General features: G+C 39.9%; 1 protein-coding gene across 1 annotated transcript in view; it reads left to right on the top strand.

Annotated features, from left to right (window-relative positions):
- LOC146164999 (adhesion G protein-coupled receptor L2-like) overlaps positions 1 to 23084 on the top strand; it is a 60591-nt gene that overhangs the window by 18622 nt on the left and 18885 nt on the right. The window contains exons 9-16 of the mRNA XM_083380904.1: positions 414 to 662; positions 3818 to 3940; positions 5195 to 5376; positions 13069 to 13252; positions 13872 to 14066; positions 17193 to 17410; positions 21232 to 21278; positions 22133 to 22363. Of these exons, the coding sequence (XP_083237030.1) occupies positions 414 to 662; positions 3818 to 3940; positions 5195 to 5376; positions 13069 to 13252; positions 13872 to 14066; positions 17193 to 17410; positions 21232 to 21278; positions 22133 to 22363 (1429 nt within the window). The remainder of the gene's footprint in view (positions 1 to 413; positions 663 to 3817; positions 3941 to 5194; positions 5377 to 13068; positions 13253 to 13871; positions 14067 to 17192; positions 17411 to 21231; positions 21279 to 22132; positions 22364 to 23084) is intronic.

The following is a 23084-nucleotide window of genomic DNA, read 5'->3' as shown; positions in this document are numbered from 1 at the left end:
ACTTTGCCTGCCGGGGTTCTAAATGGCTGTAAGCTTTTAACTATTTGTCTGCATTTTGTTGAAATATTTGTTTCTTGTATGTGGTTATAACTGTCTTCATTGTCGCTTTCAAGGGATTATCAAGAATTTCTTTCAGTTACTTATCTTAAAACTCAAACCAAAATTCGGGGTTCTGAAAAACAAGGTTTTTGTGGAAGAGAAAGTGTCTTTTTTTGAGATACGTTATTTGCGTTAATTCAATAACATTGCAGCTAAAATTGAGCTTCTACCTTTATTGCAACTGATGGGAAATCTTAAATGCATTTTTAGTGTATCTTCAGACTACCCTTTTTTTAAGCCATTCTTTAAATCTCATGTTTACGGACGCTAAAAGGAACCATTGAACTTTTTTACAAACTTGCTTTTCGTTACAGCGAACAAACCCACAACCACAACCACCGTGTCCACCATCAGCACCACAACCCGTCGTCGGCCCCCAATCGCCCCCCACACCCCTCCCCCCTTTATCCCGGTCCGGACCACCAGCGCCCGTCCGGGGGGCAAGCCGTCCGCCGGCGCCTCGACCAACTTTAATTGCCCCCCTGGCCAGAAAAACGGAATTTCGTGGCCTCAGACTGCTGCCGGCACTGTGAGCAGTATGCCGTGTCCCAACGGAGTCCGAGGTATGTGCGAATGTAAATAAACTTGAAAGTTATAAGAGTGACGTGGCTTCTTTGGACAGCTGCTCGTATCTTGGTGTCAGACTAAATATATTGATATAATAATGCTTCTAGTCGGAATATCAATCAAAACAGCCTCTATTTCTTTAGTTCAGTGTTTTGATGTCGTTTAAATCTTCGGTTGAATAAGTCTTTTAATGCATTTGAATTGATTTACATAATGACAAGTCTTTAAAAATGTCTTTTTTAAACGATTATGAATCGTCTTTGAATCTGTTTATTATTTTATGTCTGGCTTAAGTTTTGTGTTTTTTTAAAGCGCTGATAAAAAACAATTAAAATAAGGTTTTTAATTGTGATGACTATGTCATTTATACCGTTTTGTTTTCCGGTTATATTCAAAATTTGTCTAGCGATTCAATTTTAGCTCTTTTAAGAACCTATACAAGTGTTAAGGATGCTTAAGCCTTCCGTGACGTCATTTCGGTTTGATTGTTTGCGAATTTTAGCGGGCCGATCGAAAAATATCGATCGGTGATATCAGTGTGCTAATTGTATTAGTTTAATTACTTCCGGCCCACTGCTGTTTAACTTCAAGCGGACACGAGAGCTTAACATTGTTTGTCACCGACTTGGTGCTTTCCATACAGTCATGGCTGTATATTACGTAATTTTTTGCGGGTATAATCCAGTTTAAATTTAGTCGCTTGAGCAGTTGCTTGATGCTTGCCTAATAAATATCAGTCAATCGATCAATTAGCGATGTCTTGGGTATTAGGTGGTTTGCCAATTGCGATGCGAAACTACCAACGGTCCATGGAGGTTTTATGGCAGTCCATATGGCCGCGTTGGAAATGCTAATTGCCAACATACGTAAATGTTACCTGTCTACTTCTTCTTTGTTACATTGGTCGGCTAGTTATCGTAAGATGTTTGCGATGTTAAAAATACCAAGTGGGGCACTGTACAGGTTACATAAGCAATATGCCTATTGAAGTTAGTTTTTATTTTATAAAAGGGTGTATCCTGTGTAGGCGAAATATATATTCCTTAAAAAATCTCTGATCCTGTGTTTCACTCGTTTTTTTTAACTTTGAGTTTTATTGTTTCTTATTTTTATTCACTGTTTGCCTTATTTAAGAAAATATTTGTAATATTGAGTTTTGTTTGGGTTACACAACTTTGTTATGTTACTTACATATTTTGTGAATTATTGTTGTAGTCCAAACAAGTTTTGGGTTATGTTTCTTGTAAAAAATATGATTAAAAATGTATGACATTATGTCGCGACGTCTTTCAAAGCTAGAAAAAAAATTGCGACAATTTCTAACCCTGTAATCTGCGACAGGCACTCATTTCGAACTCCGTCGTTTTTGTTTTGTGAGCGCCGTTGTTTTTAATTGACAGTCGCCGCGGCCTTCAACTTGAAAAAACAACAGTTGCTTCGCATAGACTTCAACTCCCGTTTTCTACTTGACAGTCGAAAACGTAGGAAAACAAGTTTAACCTTAAAGTAAACCAGGCGGCCGATTCCCATGTGCCCATCAATTCCTGGCCTTTTCAAAACAAGGCGGCGAAATTCGCTTTTTCGCCTTTGAGCTTTTGCCTCATTACGAATCCGAACAGACCCGACGCCTCCCTACGGTGTTAATTGGGCGGGAAATAACGGCCGGTTTGTAAAACAAATCAGCGCAAGGATGTCGTTTTTGTCGTTGCAGTTTTTATGTGGCCAATTTGTAGAACAACTTCGAAAGCTGCTACCCTTTTTCGCACAATTTTCGTGCGATTTCGCACTAAGGTAAAAGACAATGAATACATCACGGAACACTTGAAAACAGATTGGTTTGTTTGGATCATGGTCGGCATGGCATTTACAGGGATGACGTCAGAAATTGACGCAAATAACGTCGTACGTCATAAATTAACGTCATTAAACAAGGATACTGAAACTTTTTTCGGTCCAAAAATGTCTTTTCGGCCAAAAATCGAATCTTTTCGCTCCAAAAATGTTTTTGGATCAAGAAAAAGGATCCTTTTTAAAATAACCTTTCTTTCCCAAAACTTTTTTTTCCCATTATCAAATAATACACTGTTATTTTAATTAGGGCTTCGTGGTCCCCTCCCCTAAAACTGGTCAACGTACCTCCAAAATGCCCACGGACCACAGTTTGGGAAGCCATGCCTTACATCATCGCAACAATGTTCCCTGTCCTAGTCGTGCGGTTATGTCTAACAACAGTTTCACGTGTTCAACTAACAGTCTGTCGCGTTTTCCACACTGCAAAGTTACGAACGATGTCCGTATCGTGTTTTTGTGTACGGTTGAATGTCATGAGTCGAACGGTGTGTCGGGCCTTGTTTAACAAACGTCCCTCAGACCTTCCAATGTTATCAACTTCTTAGCGCCAATATCCATATTGCCAAAGGGTTGCGCCATTTCGAACGAGACCGTTAAGCAAACATACGTCAATCAAAAGCAGTCTGCCGACGCACTCTGTGTGTTTAGACGACGCTGTCTTCGTTTGGGCTAAGTGTATTAACATCTTTCTCCATACGATGAGTTGTTTGCAGCACGCATACCGCAAATTAACGGTTTTGTGATTCCGAAACGCTTTTGACTATACTCAAAGTTTTGCACACACAAGGCTGTTTTACTCGTCAAATTCTATTTTTCTCATTGTCGTAACTTTAGTTACAGAAGGTTCAATTTAGTTAAGGACGCTTTGCTAATTGGTCTTGCATTCAAGTGCAAAACTGGCCAAACTTTTTTCGTTAACTATCTTAAAAGTGATTTTTCGTCATGTGCTTGCTTATATCAGGAATATCTGGTTATGCCAAGCCTTAAAAGTAAACCTACTTTTAACGGTTAGTGTGAAACAATTATTTTCTTGTAACCGATTCAAATAGCTTTTTTATCATCAGACTAGCCTCACATAGGCAAAAAAAAAAAAAAATATTCAACATAATAGATTTTTTATTTCAAATAGCTTTTTAACATTAGATATAACCTCTCATTGGCAAAAAAAATAAGAAAATGTTTAACTGATTGCCAATTTACATTTCTTGTGTTGGGAATAAGTCTAATCACCCTAAACGCGGCGACAAACAGGCGAAACTGGCGTCTTTTCGCATCGATTTTATTCGCTTTTTATTTGCAGGCGAGGCGCAGTGGCGTTGTGAGATCGATCGCTTCACGGAGAAGGTGGATTGGTCGAGCCAAGGACCTGACATGTCGCGCTGCCTCACCTGGATTAACGACCTCGAGCAGAGATTAGAGCAAGGTACGAATCATCTTGTTGTTGTCACTATAAGGGGCCACTTTTGAAAGCCCCTGTTTTTGGGGTTATTTTGAGCCGATTTTTACAGTTTTACTAGCCCACACGATAGTAATGTTTGGTATTTATCGAATCATGGAAGATCCCCAATTTCTGATAAACAGAAGTAGCGTTTCCTAACTTAAAAATGTATTAAAAAACTTTCTCACGATAAAGCAAATAATTTGTTTAAGAACCCTTAGAGTGTAGCCTTTGATTAGTTTTAAATTTAAGAATTTCGGCATTTCAGCCTGCCTTACTTTTGCTAAATATTGGGTGCAATTGTTTCGGCATAAAAACGAAGCTTCGGGCATTTCTGTGCAATATAAGCTATCTATGTCACCTTGCTTTACTTAACGCGTCACCTCGTTGCACTTTAGTTTTGCACACTAGAAGCTTATATGTAAATTAGCCTTCAAGCCGCTACAGGTTGCCATTTTTAAAAGTGGCTGATTTCCTTCTTGGTGTACCAAAAAACAGCAGGCCGTTTTAGAACTGTTCCGCTCTAAATAATTGCCCATAAAATGGATATTACCTTATGTGAAGTGGCCTTGTATATTGGCCCACCTACCGATGCTCATTGGACATATGCGTTTGCATTTTCGAACGAGCTAATCGGCCTCTTAATGCCGCCACGCGTTTTCAACGCTCGAGTGCATTTTAATGAGCATCGTATGGAAAAGGCATGAGACTGACTGGATGTTTAATCGACCAAAAGCATAACATATTCAATAAAAAACAAACGAATTCTCGATCCATTTTAAACGATGATATGTTGTCATACAGTCATCTTTAAGAAATTTTCATTTTATATTATCAACAAAAACTGTTGGCCTCTTTTCAAATAAACGAAACAATCAAAAACGAAAATTTATTTTTTTAAATATAAAATTACACAAAATATTTTTAAAGACACAAAGTCATTTTGTAAAACGAAGAGTCATATTGAATGAATTTTTTATCAGAAGAAAAACAATACAAAAAAAAGAATATTCAACATGAAACCTCGAACTATAAAATGATTCAATTTTTAAAAATGCAACAACATTTGAAGATAGAATCCCAAGATATCTTCTAAAACTAAAATCTCAAACAATGTGCAAAAAAGACATTGATGAGCAAAATTTATCTTGAAAAAATAAACATTATAAAAAAACGAAGAAAAAACGTGGCGCATATTAACAGTGATAGCATTTAAAAAAACGCAACAACATTTAACAGGTCAAATCAGCCCCAGCACCGCAGTCGAGGATTTGTCACGTGACCTGAGCGACAGCAGCGATTCTAGCTTGTTGCGTAGCGACGAGATCAGCAACGCGGCACGCGTCATGAAACGGAGTTCCCAAATGGCCCAGGAGGCCAGGACGCCCCTCAGCACCGCCCAGGTCCAGCAGCTTAACGAGGTCAGTTTTGAATATATTCTTTGTGAAGTTTGACAAGTTTTGATTGCATTGCCGAATAACGTTGTTTTTGTAGGCTTTTGGTTTTGTTAAACTGTATTTGCAGTTTTCACATATTTTTTTATATTTTAAGGCTAGGTGTATTACTTGTATTATGCATTACTTGGAAATGAATGTCAAAGCCGATATGTCCAGCATTTTAAGACTATTTTTGCCATGTCCACTGTTGTACGCTTTACTGGGCCGTTTCTATATTCGCAAAATGCAGATAATTTCTCCCAAACAGGATTAGTTTCTTCCGAACAAGAAGAGTTTTTATTGGGTTGTTTTTACAGAACTGTAAAGTATTTGACAGCTTGATAGAAACAGAATAGTATCAAGAATAGTATCAAATCATTTATTGTTTAATGGTATACAAATGTAACACATTGACACAATTGTTGCTCTGTGTAATGATCAACTAAATGCTGTAGCATTGGCTAGGCCAAGTTACAGTCCCTAAACGACAAATTTCGAGCCTTATATTATTGTAGTCTTAATCGATCATAGGAGACGGCGTTTGAAAACTCAGCCGGTGGCCCAATTTAAATATTTTGACGGCGCTAACATTTGTTGTGATTGGCGCATGGAATGACAGATCCCACTTTGTGTGGGTGTGTGGGGCAGGTGACGTAATCACTTCAAATTTCCAACACAACTATTATGTCTTAAATAGGGATGTTGTTTAAAGTAGAATCCCAAGGTATTCTAGAATATTAGGTTTTAAATCTAGAATAACGAATCCAGAATATCGAATCCTAGTATATGTTGTATTTTTTGTATAACTTCTATTTTGTTTGGAGAGGTAATGCAACGTGAGACCTCCCAGAAATGGGGACTAAAGGCAAAAAATTAAAAATGTAGACGATGTGTCAAAAAAAATCGTTTTCCAAAAGCCGCTGCGTTTATTTTTAAGCGAATGCAAAGCTAGACCTCCCAGAAATGGGGATTATTGTCGTCTCGTGTCCTTTTATCTTGTTTGTTCCCGTCGGCATCTTGAAAGCGCTGCTTCTATCAGTGGCGGTCACATAGCCTTACTTGGAGTGCGCTGTGCCCTGTAAACACCTGTCCGTCCATTCGCCTTTCGACCTGTCTGCAAGTGTAGGCGGTCTCCTAACTGTGATTGAGCGACACGATATGAGATCACCGCTTTGTTTTGCTTGCGAGTGCCTTTGCCTGTTCACTTTGGCAAGACGGAAGACTTTTTATTCATTGTTTTTCGATCATTTTTGATTGCGACGCTTAATTGTGGGAACCTGGCCGCTTCAAAATGCTCTCAGTTCTGTTTTTTTCGCCTGAAATTCGGCGACTTATGTCTTTGGAAGCTAGCGTGGCCGATTGGAATTCATATACAGATTTTATTTTCCGTGTTTTTGTGGCGAAACACTAAAAAAAGAGTGGTAAATATATAACACACTGGCACATAATTTAAAAATGAAACCGATCTCAAACTTGCAATACGTAAATACTTTTCATTTTCGACGAAAATTATGGCACCACTTTTAGAAACTGGTATAAAATGTAACAATTGGCCAAACGAAAACGATTAATTTAGCAATTGTTTTTCCCAGTATTGAAAAGCAAGGATAAAAACGAACCATTATACCGTCAAGCCTCGAATTCAAAACATAATTTACCTCCAAAAAAAATTTTAAATTCAAACTCTTACGAAGAAGACTTACGAAGAAGAATTTGCTAAACGTCTGTCATCGTTTCGCCTCAAAAATCGAATGACTCCAAACGACAACGATTTGGCGTAACGTCGACGTTATTTCCTCCCGCCAGTCGCAAACAGTAGAGAGAATCGAAGGTTTATTTTGGCCTAATTTCTTAATCGCGCCAAGGGGGTGATTCAAGCCAACTGGAACCCGACGCGGCGCGGTCACGGTGGCCAACTGGGGCCTGTCAGCGCCCCTGGTCACCCCCTGGGTACGGCGTCACCCCAAATTCGGGGTCTTAATCCGCCCCAAGTCAGATTTGGCGCGATCGCATGGTCACGCCCACTGGAAATGGCGAAAAGGGAAAATTGACTCAATTAAGTGCATCCTGTTCAAAAAGCTATGGGCGCATCTGCGTGGAATTTTCGTCGGTTATCATCCACTTCTCGATTTCAACAAAAGGCAAACATTTTTTCGTTCACGCCTGTCCGTCCTGTCCTTGAATCAAGACCGTGTCGAAAGAGCGCTAATTTAGCCCCTTTTAAAGGTTAGCCCTCGCAATGACTATGGTCATTCCTTAACCATGGTATAGTTAAAGTCTACATAACCTGCCACCATCGAATTAATATCCCAAATTCGTTTCACAACTTGCATTTTTTGTCATTATTGTATCCTTCATAAACAAGTCGAACCGTGGCGTTTTTAACAAAGCGGTAAACGGAGTAATTAAGGCACATCAAAACCGACACAGCCAATATTTGGGTCTGATATAAGTCACATGCGTCACCCTCAAACGTAATGCAAATATATTTGGGCCCAGTGACACGCCTAAATGTCCAGCCGACAATAATGGTTCCAAATTAATAAAAAATTCTGCATGGTCAGGCCTGAACTGTATAGTTGAATCAATTGTCACCTTTAGGCACCAACCAATATTGAACGCGTGCGATAGAAATTTTCTCATATTTTAACACGTTTAATGCATTGGCTGTGATTAACATAGACTTGGCGCGTTACAATATCCCCCCTTGGTTTGTTAGCGTTCGTCCGTCGAGTGTTTGTTTCGAAAACACACCAGGATTTTCTCTGTAAATATACTGTGGCTTATGAGGGATCGCAAAGAGCAAAGCCTTTGTTATCCAGGTGTAAACACCCCCAACCCCCATGACCCCACCCCCAGCTGTATTCGTCAACCCACAGAGTGGCTTGGGCAATATTGACCCAAAGGTCGGCACTCATTCGCTCGTCTTTTTGTCGTTTTTCACAGCATTGTTTGCAATGTCCGTTTGGGCACACTTAAGGTTCGTTGCCGTGTATATTTGTATAAACGACGACTATATTGGCTGGTTTATTTGTGGTATTGTTGAGCGCTTTACTATTTGCCACGATGACATGCTTTGCTCGAATACAAACTGTGTATACAGGGTTCACTTAATGTAAAGATGGTTTAAAATAGTAGTCAATATAATGTAATACCTCTTATATGGCGTATTGGTCTACGTCTAGATGTTATATGGCTCATCCTATAAATGAAAATGACAACGACGGTTAACTTTTAAATGACCCTTATATTATATATGATGGCGTCCTTGCAAAATGTCAATTAATATGGACGACATATGTAAAACTAGTTGTTTTATAGCCCATGTAGATGATAAACTTAGAATAAACGGCCAGCTAATCAATTCACAGTTTGTAGGCCAGTTCAAAAGTGGCCAGTAAATATATAAGGCAAGTTATAAATTATGGTGAAAAATTGGCCAGCATCTTTATAATCATCTTCCAGATTAACGCGAAAAACGTATCACGCACTGTTTATGCAAGATATGTCGATATTACGTATTACTCAAGAGACCCATGTCCGTCGTTTCAAAAGGTCAACTCCCGATGTTAAAACATGACTCACTTAATTTTCGCTGCTCGCCATTCAAAGAAGCGGTCGATCATTTTTCTGACATGTTTGTGCTTTTCGAAATGCTGACAAGAATGCGACCCTTGTGGAAGTAGGATTTGGAAAGCGTCGAAATGATTCGTGATTAAGCGATCTTGCATTTTGTACTGGTGTAAAGTAGATTCAAATTTGTGTTGACAAGCTCACCTTTTTAAATATTCAAGTCACAAAATTCCAATTTGGCAATGTTTCGAGTCGTTTTGTGTCATCTATAAAAGGGTAATGATTGCCACCTTTTATTCCTATTGTTTTCACATTTTAATGCGATACATATACCCGATATTTTTGACAAAAAGTATTGAGATCTGATGCGATAGCTCATTACTATGCCCAAAACAAACAAAATAGATTAAATTAAACATTGTTATAAGTGTATAAGAACTTCTTGATCGCCGGTTATTTTGTCACCTCATAAAAAAAACTACCCCTAACTTTTCGCAAGTGCTATTTCTCGTTGCATAATAAACGAAGCAGAAAAAAAAGCAGTCGCCACAAAAATTCGTTGACAAGTCAAAAGCGCCGGTAACTTGGCACCGAAAAGTAACCGCTCCACAGACGCGCACCCAAATCTATAGCCGTAAACCCCGAACGTTCTCGAAATGTTGATTCTCAGCAACTGCGCACACACTCGCACACAAGACGCATCTGTATGTGCCAGTCAGTCACAAGAAGACTATAGGCGAGAATTTTCGACGATGTCTAGCGTTTGTGTGGGAGAGGTCGCCTTTTCCATGGCACCCGAAGTTTTTCGCGTCTCGGCTTATTTGTGTCCTAAACAGACCCCCTACCCCCTAACTTGTTGCGAAAGTGCATCGTACGCAGACTCTTGTTTTTGGCTGCTCGGGTGTTGCGCAGCTAGTTTTTTTTTGCGTCTGCATTCCATTTGGACGCCTTTCTATTTTTTTAACCGCGTTTTGATACTGTTCGTGGTGCGTTAAACAATCACTTTGACCTTTTTAAACGAAGTCTGTTTTTTTGTCTTTTGTCCCATTTTCGCACAAAGATAGAAGAAAGTGGAAAACTGTTCAAAGTGGCCATTGCTATCGTTAATTGCCATTATGAAGCCGCTGTAATTGTGTTTGGCGCCTCACCACATAGCTCTCACTCTGTTTTGTAAATCATTTTCGCGCTGTTTTAGACACAAAACGTTCTGAAGTTTAACGAAAACTGAAAATAGCCCAACACCCGTTAAAATGTCGCTGCCTTATTACCTAAAACAACATGCAGCCGTCAAAGTTTGAAAGTGCTAATTGGTTTAAAATTGAACCTTAAAAGTTAAGTTTCTGCGAGAAAAAGGCTCGAAGTTAAGTAATTTTTAGTGTCTTTTAGCCCCTGGCGGTGAAAAGATGTCACAAACATCAAGTGGAAATTTTAACGCAATATGACTTGGGATTTTCGCATTGCCTTATCCATTATAAATAAGTTGCGCACTGAAATAAGGTAAAACGCAGTATAAAATCGGGAGTTGAGGGGTATATTTGGCTTAACAAACACCAGAAAAGTTATTTTCGGATTCAAGCAACGGTTTCCAGCAGCGTAAATCTTTTATGCGTTTTTTTGTAGACGTTTTACCGTTCGTCAAAGCCGAAAATACACACCCATACAATATAGGCTGTGTTGTTGCGCGCCGGAATTGGGAACACGGGACTTTTGTCGCTCATTCGGGCGTTCAGTAGGGTCAAGCTAAGGGGTTACATAGGTCTAGTTAAATGCCTCAACCCTTTTTCGTTTTCTTATTATGTAACTTTGAAAGCTAAAATATCCACCTCCGGTCATTTGGTATGATTTTGGCAAGTTTTTCGTGCCTAGAAATAACCGTTTCAAAGTGAATATACTATGTGGCATCACTGTCATGCCATATTCTTTCCTAATATACATTTGAAAGCCAAAGTATTAAAGTCTGCTTAGTTTAGTTATTTTTCGGTAAATATTTTAACCGTCGTACCATATCATCGAAAATTGCGACATAAAGCGCTATGATTTCCCCAGTGATGTTACAATGGTCGCTAGGTTATGATGTTTATCTTGTCTTTCGTGTTCCGGAAGAGAAAACGGTAAAACAACATGACACAAGGATCAACTCTCCACCACTTTTTTTAGATTTGCGCGTGATAAGTCACCAGTCAAACAATAAAAAGGCGGGTGCAATTATAAATAATCCGGCGCGGCAGGATTTCGCCTCTCTCTCTCTTTAAAAGTCAAATCCAAGGCCGTCTTGTTAGTTTTATCTCGGTCTGTAGGCCGATTTCACGCCTGTCACTTTCCAGCTTTAAAACCCGGGCGTACAGCAGAAATTAACTGCTGCAAATTGCAGCCCGGGGTTTGTTTCGTAGGCGGCTGTAGGAGATTCATTCCCGAGATTAAAGTAAAATGGACAAAGCAGTATTTTACTAAAAATGAATTGAAGTCGTTCGAAACAAAAAAAAAATATATATATGATGGGAAATTTTACGTAATGCCCTAAAAACACGCTCAAAATTGCATAACTGTATAAGTTATACATGTATGTATTTGTAAACCTATATACGCTGGGCTTCTTATAAGGTTAGTTTGCGAACTTGAAACAGTTACCCTTAGCTTCTGCATACGGTAAAAGGTCAAATTCGTCACAGGAATTGTAACGTCATAATCTTACGCATTGATCCGATCTTCAACATACCGAAAGGGCAAATGCTGAAACTGCTACGTCATTTTACTTGGGACAAAAAATTAGACGCACAAAAATTGGCAAATAGCTAAGTTACAAAAGTGCGGAACAAAAACCTCGGTTGCCACCAAACCAGCAGAAAAATGTGAACGAATTTGATACTTTTTTCACCTTATGTGGATTTATAGTTATTATTGCGACCAGCGATATTTGGCACAAAGACTATCGCGATGCGATCTCATACCACATGACGTCATTTATAAGCTTAAATATTTAAAAATGGATAAAATTTAAACAATTTAAGCCAAAATGTGATTTAGCCTTAGGAGGTTTAGTTGCCTCCAGTTGCTAACCTATACTATTTTTTGATAAATTTACCTATAAATAAATCCAAAAGCAAAGAATGTAAAGAACAGCAAAAATATCAATTTTAAAACGAGTCATGTCGGAAAGATATTTTATTCCTTTGCAGAATAATGGTTGGAGGTTTTAGTTACACGTAGCAGGTACATCTCAGCCCACATAAAATGGTGAAACTGAATAAATAGTTATTTAAAACTTTATATTCCTACTTTGATATTTTCCTACTATATCGTATTCCAAATCTAGGATCTTTTGGCTGATCAAAAGTCGCTTGGTATGAGCAAATATTAAAAAAAGAGCAGGGCCGTATTCAGCATAGTCCAAAGAGCCAGGACGTTTTGCGGGCGCCCTTATGCACAGGCGACGGCGACATGACACGTCTACAGGCTTCTGCACTCGCAACGCTTGCCACTTTTGGCCCGGTTCTAGGGCCCGGCATTTGGCGGCATGAAATATTGATAACTGGCACGAACGGAAACGTCTTATCTCGATCCCGGATCGACGTTCACTGCCTGAGCGTTAAAAAGTTAAAGCCCCCGCGAAAATCTCGCAAATGCATCTGACGTTGTTTTTTCTATTTAAGTCGCTTGCCAGATTTTGAAATCTCCGGATGTGGGAATGGATCTATGTATAAATTGTGACAATTTTTCAATTTTGTTAAGTAATACTAACCCTTTATTCTCGTAACAAATATTACACCTTTACAGTGTTTTGTTCGGCTGCAAAAATTGCGCCTGTATATTGTACAGAAAATCTATCTTAAAAATTTCTTGATAAAAAAAATAGATATATATTTTTTAACTCTAGGACATTACATGGATTGTAACCAAAAGTGGTTACAAACAGGTTTAATGTTTTTTTAATGCCAACCAACCAAACCATATTCTTGATTCCATGTTTAAATTATGTTCATAGAAATAGAAAATAAATTTCAGCTAACATAAACTAATTGAAGCTAAAACTTGCATTTTGCCATAATTCTTCAAATTAGTTTTAAATATTTCCCCCATGTCTAAACAAACCTTTTCTCAACACAGGGAATTACCCGTTCGGCGGACACCCTCATCAGTTGGGAGAACTCGCAGTCGTGGAAGCGGATGAGCGCAACGACAAGGCACACCAGCGCCAATGACGTCATAGAGAGCGTGGGAAATGCCGGGTTCCTATTGGCTGACGACGTGGCCGGCAACGTGGACTCGGAATCGCTCACCGAGACTGGAGGTACGTTTCTTTTTTTTATATTTGTGAGTTATTTGTGTTGTGAAGAAAGCTGGTTATAGAGTGGCCTAGGTTATTTATTTAAAAGCAATCCACGATTTTTTGGGAGAGGGTCTGTATGTTTTTGGGTGAGGGTCTGTATGTTTTTGGGGGAGGGTTTGTAAGTTAAATGCAGCGGTCTCAGACAGTTTTTATACGGTTAACCTCAATACAGCAACTGAAATGGGTCATTGGCTGTACTCAATTCGACACCAGGGAAACACTAGGAAACTTCACCGGACTTTGTCTGATGCAAGTGTTTTGACGTATTTTTTGTTCTACCTTGGCATTAGGCAGTTAAGTACCGACAAAAAGCCACCTGATTAAAAAGCAGGTTCAAATTAACACCTAAAAGCTGCAGATACCGTTTCGGGATTGTTAAAATCAAGCTCACGTTCATCCCAAGATACCCAAGAAAATCTTTTCTAAGCTAGAAAGCGACTTTTAGGTTTAAGCTGGGGCAAAAAACAAACCCGTCTAACATCCAAACTTACATTTTGAAACCATCCAAAACAGCCTTTTCGCCTCAGGTTCAAACTATCATCTAAAAACTCTCTTCCTACATCTTACCATTCTCTTCCAGTCACTCGCACCTCGGAACAGAGCGACGTCTTCGTCCAGGTCAAAGTTCAACGCGTCCCAGCCTCTACGTCACAGCAACGTCATCAGCCTGTAACCTTCCCCGATCCCCTCAACACCAACCGACTATCGGCCTGGTCACGCATCACCGACCGCATCGTAATGCCAAGGCAAAATTTGAACGCTCAAGCCAGTCAAGGTAAAAGATCGCATTAGCTTTTTAATTGAAATATAATCATTATGCCTGGCTGGTAGGTTTTAGCGTAATTTCCTTAGTTTTTATTGGTTTGGTAACACTGTACTATTTTTTTGTAAAATGTCTTGTTGCTCACTCGAGATTAATGCAGTTTACTCCTTGGAGATAACTTTTAGACCTAAAAAAAAATACCTTTTATACCAGATAAAAAGGGACTTTTTGTTTTATAGATTTTAAAGATAAATAGATGGTACTTAATTTTTTTATATTTAGTCCATATTGAAGTGACTTTAAATGCAGTTGTTGTTGTTGCCGCATTTTTAACGTTTTAAATTGTTTATAGTTAGTGTGAAATGACCCTATTAGACCGAAGCGTCAATAAACCACAAAAAAATGTTTAACTTTTTTGATATCCACAAAAACATTTCTCATGTCCACTACAGGAGTTAAGCCAATTGTTTTTCGCTCAGGTTATAAAGCCAGCTCTTCTAACAAGTTAACAAAGCTCTCGTTCATTTAACTTCGCCGCCGTCGTAAACCTGCTTTCGCCTTAACAGTGGCTTAACGTCGAAACGCGCGCTAATTACGCCCAGTTAGCCTCCGCACAGTAAACATAGCGAGCGACGTGTCTTGGCTGAAAAGTCGAACTGCTGAGACAATCAGGCAGCAGCTGCGGGTTTTACCACAATCCGTTGCTTGTTGTTCGACTCCAGGCATTTGACACATTCGAAGCTAAGCCGGGATTGAGCCTCTTTTCGGCTTAAGAACGGTCAAAAAGTCAACGTATCGAGATATTACACCTTATGGCGTTGACTGGTCAGTTCTCTTAAGATTGCACGGCCTTTTTTGGCCTGGTTAAAATAGATTAGAACTTAAGGAAAAAAGACAATAACTTGTTTGTTGTTTTACTTTACTGATTACATAATTCACGCGTTTATATTGAACGGTCAGTTTCTTTCAAGAAAGGACTCTTTTTAGGTCTGGGTAAATATAAGATTAAAACCTATTTATGATACAAATACAAGAAAGTTAGTTGTTGTTTTGATTTCTGCTTGCGTGAATTTTTTACAAATATCCAGTTTTCCCTGGAACAACTACCAGAGGAGCTGTTTTTGATCAAGTTATTACTATGCCTGGTAGCAACAGTTTTACAGTTTTCCGGGTATTTTCGAAATGTATTTAAAACCCATATTCAGCAACCAAGACGCCCATTCCTATACATACCACTATGTGCGAAGTGAGATTTTGTCCTGCCCCCTGTAGTCTTATTTACACACGATAGCGACCCAACGCGTATAGAGTGGACCCAGGTATTTCACACATAGCCGCGTTGGCTAATTAAACAGGCTCTTCCGAGCGAATTGATACTCTACAGTACACTAAAGGGGCGCGGTCGTCGGCAAAATTCCGCCATGGAGTGTCACACGATAAATACGTGGTGCAGCTATCGCCTTTGCTTGATTAAGGCGAGATTTACGACTTGTTTGTTGTGTTTTGGAGTGCTAAGACCAAGCCCGGTCATATGTTTGCCTTCCTTGGGACTTCAAGTGGCTTTCCCGCGGCAAACAAAACGTTTTCTTTGGTGGTTTTGACCAACGGCCACGGGACCATCGAGTGTTTACATACCTGTGTTTATTTTTCGCGGCGGGTTAATGTTACCACAGATTGGCACTGTCAGGGTTGCCACAAAATCTTTGAACATTAAACTGTCTGTGATTTAAATTGTGCATTGCGAAGACTTTGAAACCCCTATTTTTTCCAAAAATCTTTGAATAGTCTCGAACTGATTTATGTGCAGTTCAAGGTATTGTAAAACAATTTTTTTAACTGTCGACAAAGTGTTGACCATAGCATTTCTACTGTATTGTTTGTGAGTTATATATTTGAACTATGTTTAATGGTCAAATTTGAGGTATTTAAAAACCTACACATTTTCTATGAAAAGCCTTTGACTTTTTTTTAATTGTGTTAGGGCCGCATTTTTACGTTTTACCTCCTATTTTCAACAATGTACTACTGTGGCACTTCATATTCATAAAACATATACTACAATTGAGTGAACCGCTAAATCAGTCTCAGGATTATGGCTATAAAACGGTTGTGAGCCTATATGTTGTTTGTATCCAACGAAATGGATGGTTAACTAAACAAGGGCATTTCGTCTTGTGTCATGCTCAGTCGAGCGGACTTTTTACAACGTAACGGAAACGAGCACTTTCGGATAAACACGCACATCGCCTAAAACAAGCTTCAGAACGCTTCGGAAAGGATGTACTTGCGGTAGATAGGCAATTGTGCCATCCTAAAGTGATATCCTAGCTAAAGGAAAAATAATATCCTAACTGAATGTGACCATTGGGCTCGTGTGCGCTATCCAATCTATTAGTCGAAATCTTTATCAACACTCTTTGTAATCTTGTATTAAAGCCTGAACTTCATAAAAACGCTACCTTTGACTTTTTTTGTCGAACATGCTTTTTCTGCATTTTATACGGGGGGGGGGGGGGCAATAATTACCCAGATCCCTTGCCAACATTTTTGTGCTTTCGGGGTAAGCAAAGCCTAACCCTAATCCCCTAAATATAACCCACTAATCCTATACCCGACAAACTTTTTAACCAGTATACCCTATTCAGTAACGGACCGTTTTATTTTGTAAATTGTTTTGGGCGACTATTAAATTACAACATTTATTGGATGTTTGTAAACCCCTAAAACAGGGTATCGTAACGTTGGTAATCACTCTATAAAGCAGTAGTTTGACAATGTTGTGTTGATTGTTTCGGCAATACAGTGTTACTATCTGTTTGTATGCCCATAAGTAAAAAATGCACCTTTCTGTCTGGTAAAAGTGGTTGAGAACCACTTTCCTAAACCAAATAATCCCCAAAGCGATGTTTAATCCAGATCTAATTGTAACCCCTACGCCACCATTTGCTTACACTAGATTGAGACGTTATGGCCATACTTGTTGAACCCTAATATCTCTCTCTAGCTATCCCCAATATCTTGCTATGGCCATAAATGCGAAATCCCTATATCTTACTCTAGCCATATTTAGTTGAACACTATAGCAATGTTAGTTGAACCCCAATATCTTCTTAACCAGCACTTGTCTTCTTTCGACAGGTGTGAGCAAGGCTGTCTTCGCCGTCTTCAATAACCTAGGCGAATTCGCAGACGCCCAGCTTCAAGATGGCGCCTTCGCCACAACCTCTTCCGCCTCTGACGTTGCAGCATCGGAGCAGTGGAAAGTAAATTCACGGATTATTTCGGCGTCACTCGGTCGCCCTGGCAACCGCGTTTTTCTGACGACCCCGGTTCGAATCCTGCTCGAAAACAAACAGGTGGGTCCGAGTTGTGTTTGTGGGGATCTAAATTTAACCCCCTGACCTGCAGAATTAAGTGATAAAAACTAGGTGCTTTCCCGGGATTCGAACTTACGCCCATTGGGATATGCGACCACTCATCAATTGGCTCAGCCGTCAAGCATACGCTTAAACGATCTAAGAACACGTTACTTTTTATTTCTTAAGTTGATATTGTTGTGATATGTTAATATTTGTATTGACAATATTGCTCGAAACTTCTACTATTTGTTTATATGGGAAACGCTGTTCGAGATGTTTTATTAGTAATAGCAACGACATTCGATGTTTTGAATCCGAGAATGTTGTTTGGCGTTAAAGGTATTCCATAATTTAAAATCAAATGGGTAAACTCGGAAGCCGTTCTGTGTAATGGACACGCAAGCTGTGCGCCTTATAAACCTCCACAGTGTTTATAAACTATATGGGGCCGAACACACGAAATCGCACACCAAGCTAAATTTCAGCGGGAGAATTCACCGGTTTTAATCTGGCTCGTCGAAGTACGCAAGACGAATGCCGACACTGCGACTTAAAAGAAAGCCTAACGAGTCGCCTCCTTAGACGCCGCTTGAAGGGCGACTGCTGGCAACACAAGAAAATATCTCGGGCGCGTTGTTTACCGCCAAAACACGAGGCAATGTTTTACGTTTCCCCTGCGCTCCGGCCAACAACACAGTGTAGCACTGGGCGATGTACGCGCAATGAATAATGGATGGCCGGTAGCTTGCGTCCACTCGACTAGGCTTTACCGCGCTCGTACGTCGTAATTACGGTCGGGGCGAGTAATGCGCCTTCCACTCCGCTATTATAGTATAGTCGACCTGCACCCGCCCGCCCTTGTGAGGAATTTGTTGTTTTTTCGATGTGTTTGTGTGTAAGGGGTGGAGGCCTGGCCCACCTATATACCAAACCCAGAGAAAACCTGATATTTCCTTCAAAACAAGTCGTGAGGATTTGTTAAAATTTATGAAACTTCACTTTTAGATTTGTCAATATGTGCAATACTGTTTCCTGATGGTAAACTATGTGCTGAGTTAGAATCCTGTTTACTGTGGTTTTGCGGTGTTTTCGTTATTAGCAATAAGAACCAAATATACTGTGGGTTTATGAGTATACCTGATACAGTGTAGCTATGTATATCCTACACAAAATCTTATCATTATATCGAATATTATTCTACAACTGGTTTCGTTTAATTTTTACCCTGTGGTTAAGAAATATCACGTTTTGTACTGTTTTTCATCGTCTTGTTTAACCTGCACAATCAAGCCAGATTGGGATTGAATTTATTACAATAGAACAAGTAGGTCGGTTGTTTCTAAATTAGACATAAAAATTGCTATCTATATTAATAAAAGCCATACGAAAATCGTCGATCCTGTTTGTCACGCAACATTAGTGGGAGATTAGGTTCGGTGTTAAATTTGCTGGGTTGCCTATCGGAGCCAAAACCTCACTGCATTTGTCACAATCACGACCATTCGGCCTGACATGGTTTGCTGTCACCGCCAACAACTGTGACCCTTCTGCATTTCCATAACAGATTACCCCTATCGCTTTACAGGGGCAGATGACACTTGTGTCCCCAGTAGCCAGCCAACCCCACAAACCAAGCGGCCCCCACGAACCCCAAGGGTCCCTTTAGGGATACATTTTCCCGCAGGCAGTATCTAGCGCGCCTACAAGGTCACAAATCAAGCGAAACCAGACCCTGGCCGAGCATAGGCAAAACACGGTGAAGGCCAGCCATTGTTTGTTGTCATTCGCAGCACGCCCTGCAGAGCTTTAAGCCCCACTCCAACTCCTTTACCCAAACGCCCCCTCACCCAGACCAATGGGCGTCACGGCGAAAGCATGTCGCCGCTATTAATCAATCTGACGACCCGGGTTTCTGTCAGTTACTCGCTACTACCGCAAACAGTGACCCCGTAATCGTAAAGCAGTAGCCACTGTGTGATTTTTTGCCTGTGATTTTTGTTCGCTTTGTATCAATGGCGACTTGAAAGCGCCGACAAATCACGGGGCTTTAGTCGCGTGTATTCTGCAGAGCGCCTACGAAGATAGCGCTAGCCTTTAAAGCAACCGCCCACTGAAATCTACGTTGATAAAGAAAATGCTTGCCTGCAGGAAATGCCCGTGTAACTTGCATCAATCGTATAGCCAAGGGAGAATTAGCTTGTTTGGTTAAGGCCCCTGATCAATAAACCAGGAGCCGTGCACACTGGTGTAACCTCTAATATTTTTTTTATAGTGGGAAGATTCTTGTTTAAGTTAGCTCCAATATTCTAAGGGTATAAGTTGGCATAGTTTTAAATGTATCGCACATTTTGTGAATTAGCAAAGTGGCATGTATATTACCAAAGTACGAGTTAGCTCTTTCAATTCACATATAGCTTCTGCTTTTTTCACTTATTGCAAGTCTATACCGTTTATCCAGAATTAAAGAATAATTAAATTATTGAATAAATCGTGCAGCGCAAAAGGTCTGGTGGGTGCACCTTAGAGGTAAAACTGACCGCGATCACCAAATTTAGTTAGAAACCTCGTCTGGCAAAGTAAACTTCAGCAGGCTTATCTGAAAAGCGTCTCTCATTGCCCGGTGTGTGATTTTAAAATAATCTAGCGGTCAAATCACACGGGTGTTTTTAGACCAGTTTAAACCCGGTTTTGAATTGCTACATCGGTCAACGACTTAAAGCGTTTTTTCGGGTGCCGTGTCACGCGCGTATATTGTGATGTAACAGAAGACCGTTTGTGCGCTTTCACTGTTGATTTTAGGGCGGATCTGCTCGAAATACAAGGACCGAAAAAACGGCTGACCGCTATAATTCAAAACTGACCGCTTTAAGGGTAAGGCCGCCGGTATTAGGACAAAAGCAAACTCGTTTTTCAAAAGGAATGTGGCTGACGCAAGGACAGAAATGGGGGTAAAGGGTGAAGGGGTTGGGGTAAGCTACATGTGGTTTGTCAAAACACGCCGGCCGGACTTTTGGGGCCTCTCTCTGCATACCCAGACCAGTTGAAAGCCTGGGTCGGTTAATTGATGACCGCGCACTGATTAGTTGGTCAGCTGAGTGGATACAGGACGAAAAATAGGGGTCCTGTTGGGGGGGTGGGGGGTGCCCAGGCGCTGACCTGCTGACTTTCGCTGTTTGGGGTGATCAGTGGACCCCTTTTCCGTTCGCCGCTTCGCTTTGGCTGCAAACAAACGCAATGCCTGCTTTGTCGTGTTTTCTTTATTTACCGACCGATTAAATGCGCCCTTGTACGTTGGCCCCAGATAGCATCTCCACCCCTGCCCACCCTCCCCCAACCAGACACCCGGCTTCTAATTTGTTTGGCAAGCCACTGCATTACCCCCTCCTATTTCTTACCGCTTTTTTTGCTTGATGCGGCCTTCGGTTTTGCTGTGAGTTGCCCGGTAATGCAAATTGATGCGAAGGCTGGGTATTTAGTTGTGTAGGGTTGTAGAGTGTTTCCAGCTTTTCCAATCCCCGGGAGTAACGAATAACGAGCTGATTTTTTGCCAAGTTTTACGCCTGGAACTGTCGAGGCGCTATTGATCAAAAGTTTTTTTAAACAATAATGTTTTTTTTTAATGTAATGTTCTGAAGTCTGTTTATACACTGTGTACGATTTATATGAATATTGGACAAACAATATCTTTTTGGAAAATTTTGATCAAGCCAATCTTTGTTATTTCATAAAAATTGATTTCTTATTGTCACAAAATTTTTACATAAATACTTGTGTTCTTCTGCCTAAAATTTTAACGTTTTGTTTTGTTTTATTTTCAGGAGGTGGACGTTCCACGGAAATGTGTTTACTGGTCCTATTCAGAAAGGTAAGTTTGCCTGAAATTTTTGTCTTGTTTTTAAAAAGACTTTAAGATCAAAATAAAATCAGCACAAAAATAAAATCACAACTGGCAGCGCATTAGGGCCTTAACACCGGGACGATTCTTATCGTTTTAGTTATTTCGATGATGTAATACTGTAGACACTTGTATCAATAATTGATGACATGGTGGTTTCTTGCTAAAACTCACGTATTAACCAGCTTGCCCAAGTAAAACTTAAAATAAGGGAAATAAGTTTGCTCTTTCTGGAAAACGTAGAGGTGTTTATTTTTAATGTTATTACACACTATCCTTGTTGAACTGCCGATTTTACATGTTGTTTAGCATTTGCACCCAAGCAAACTTAAAGTTGTAGTTATATATTGTAATTTTAATAAATATATATATTTGTCAGAAGAACCCTCTTTAAAATTGATATAATGCCTGTCAGCAACAGTATATTCAAAAAGTATATAGTTTGTAACTGTGCCAAATCATACTTATTGCCCAACAAAACCATACTTCTAACTCAAAGCTCCACTAATCTTATACTTCTAACTCACAAAATATAATTTTAAAGCTTTTAACCTCACATCTTGTTTCTGTCTTAATTAAATCGAAATACAATGCGGTAAACCAAAAAACTATTGTTTAAAAAACACATGTAAAAAATCCTAGCAGTCACCCAGAAATCCTACTTAACTTAAAATCAACCAAGATTTAAAGCGAATAACATCACACCTTCCTTCCAACTCATAAACAGGAAACATTAAAAGCTATCAACCCCGAAAAACATTTTTGAACTTAAAACTAGTGAAAATTTAAAGCAAAAAATATTCAAACCTATTTTCCCCCAACAGCGAACGCCAAGGCAGCTGGAACTCGGACGGCTGTCACGTGACGGTGTCCAACCGGACTCACACCGAGTGCTCGTGCGACCACCTGACCAGTTTCGCCGTCCTGGTCAACGTTGCCGGCGTCCAGGTGTCCGGACCGGTCAACGAGCTGGCCCTGGACATCATAACCAGCGTGGGCATCTGCATTTCGCTGGTCTGCCTGGTCATCTGCATGATCACCTTCGCCTACTTCAGGTTTGTTGGGTTTTGTGTTGTTTTTTCTACTTTTTTTGGTAGTGCGTAAACCACAAGTGGTGTTTCGCGATATTTTTCGAAAAAACGCCTAAAGTTTAATTATGGTGTATATATTGTGATTTAGATAAATATTTTTTTAGCAGTTTTTAAGATACAAGCACTTTTTAGACGAGATTTGAACTATATTGTTTACGTTTGTTACTGTTTACCATAAGGATGACCTCTAGGATATACTTTTGTGTGTTCCAATATGTTTAGTAAAAAACCTTTAGTGGAAATGTTTTGGGCTTGGCATTTCAATGTGATTTGTGGTTTATTATGATGACATGTAGTTTATAAATACAAGGCAGAGTTGGGGTTCAAATTCCGTTCGGCGGGTGGTTTCTAACGCTGACTGATGAAACTCCTACACATCATATTTGTCCACTTCTAAGCATTCGGGTTGTTGTTACAGGCGATAGGTTAAGACGGATGTTGTCACTTTTACCTACCGGTGTTTTCCATTTCTCTCTAGTTCAACATAAAGACCTATTCCTTCCCTTACTTTTCAGCGCGGCTTAGCCTTGTACATACAAACCGTTGCGACAGGACAGATTGTCAAACTTCAGCATTTTGACAGAGAGCGAGGTCAATACAGTCGACACGGCCCATTTAAATCGCCAGATAGGTCGTTCGATATTGAGTTTCGCGGCAGCGTTCGCTGGGTAATGAAATTCGCCCC

This window comes from Ascidiella aspersa, chromosome 2 (genome assembly GCF_963924565.1).
Source record: "Ascidiella aspersa chromosome 2, kaAscAspe10.2, whole genome shotgun sequence".
Lineage (NCBI taxonomy): Eukaryota > Metazoa > Chordata > Ascidiacea > Phlebobranchia > Ascidiidae > Ascidiella > Ascidiella aspersa.
This window is presented reverse-complemented; position numbering and strand designations above follow the sequence as displayed.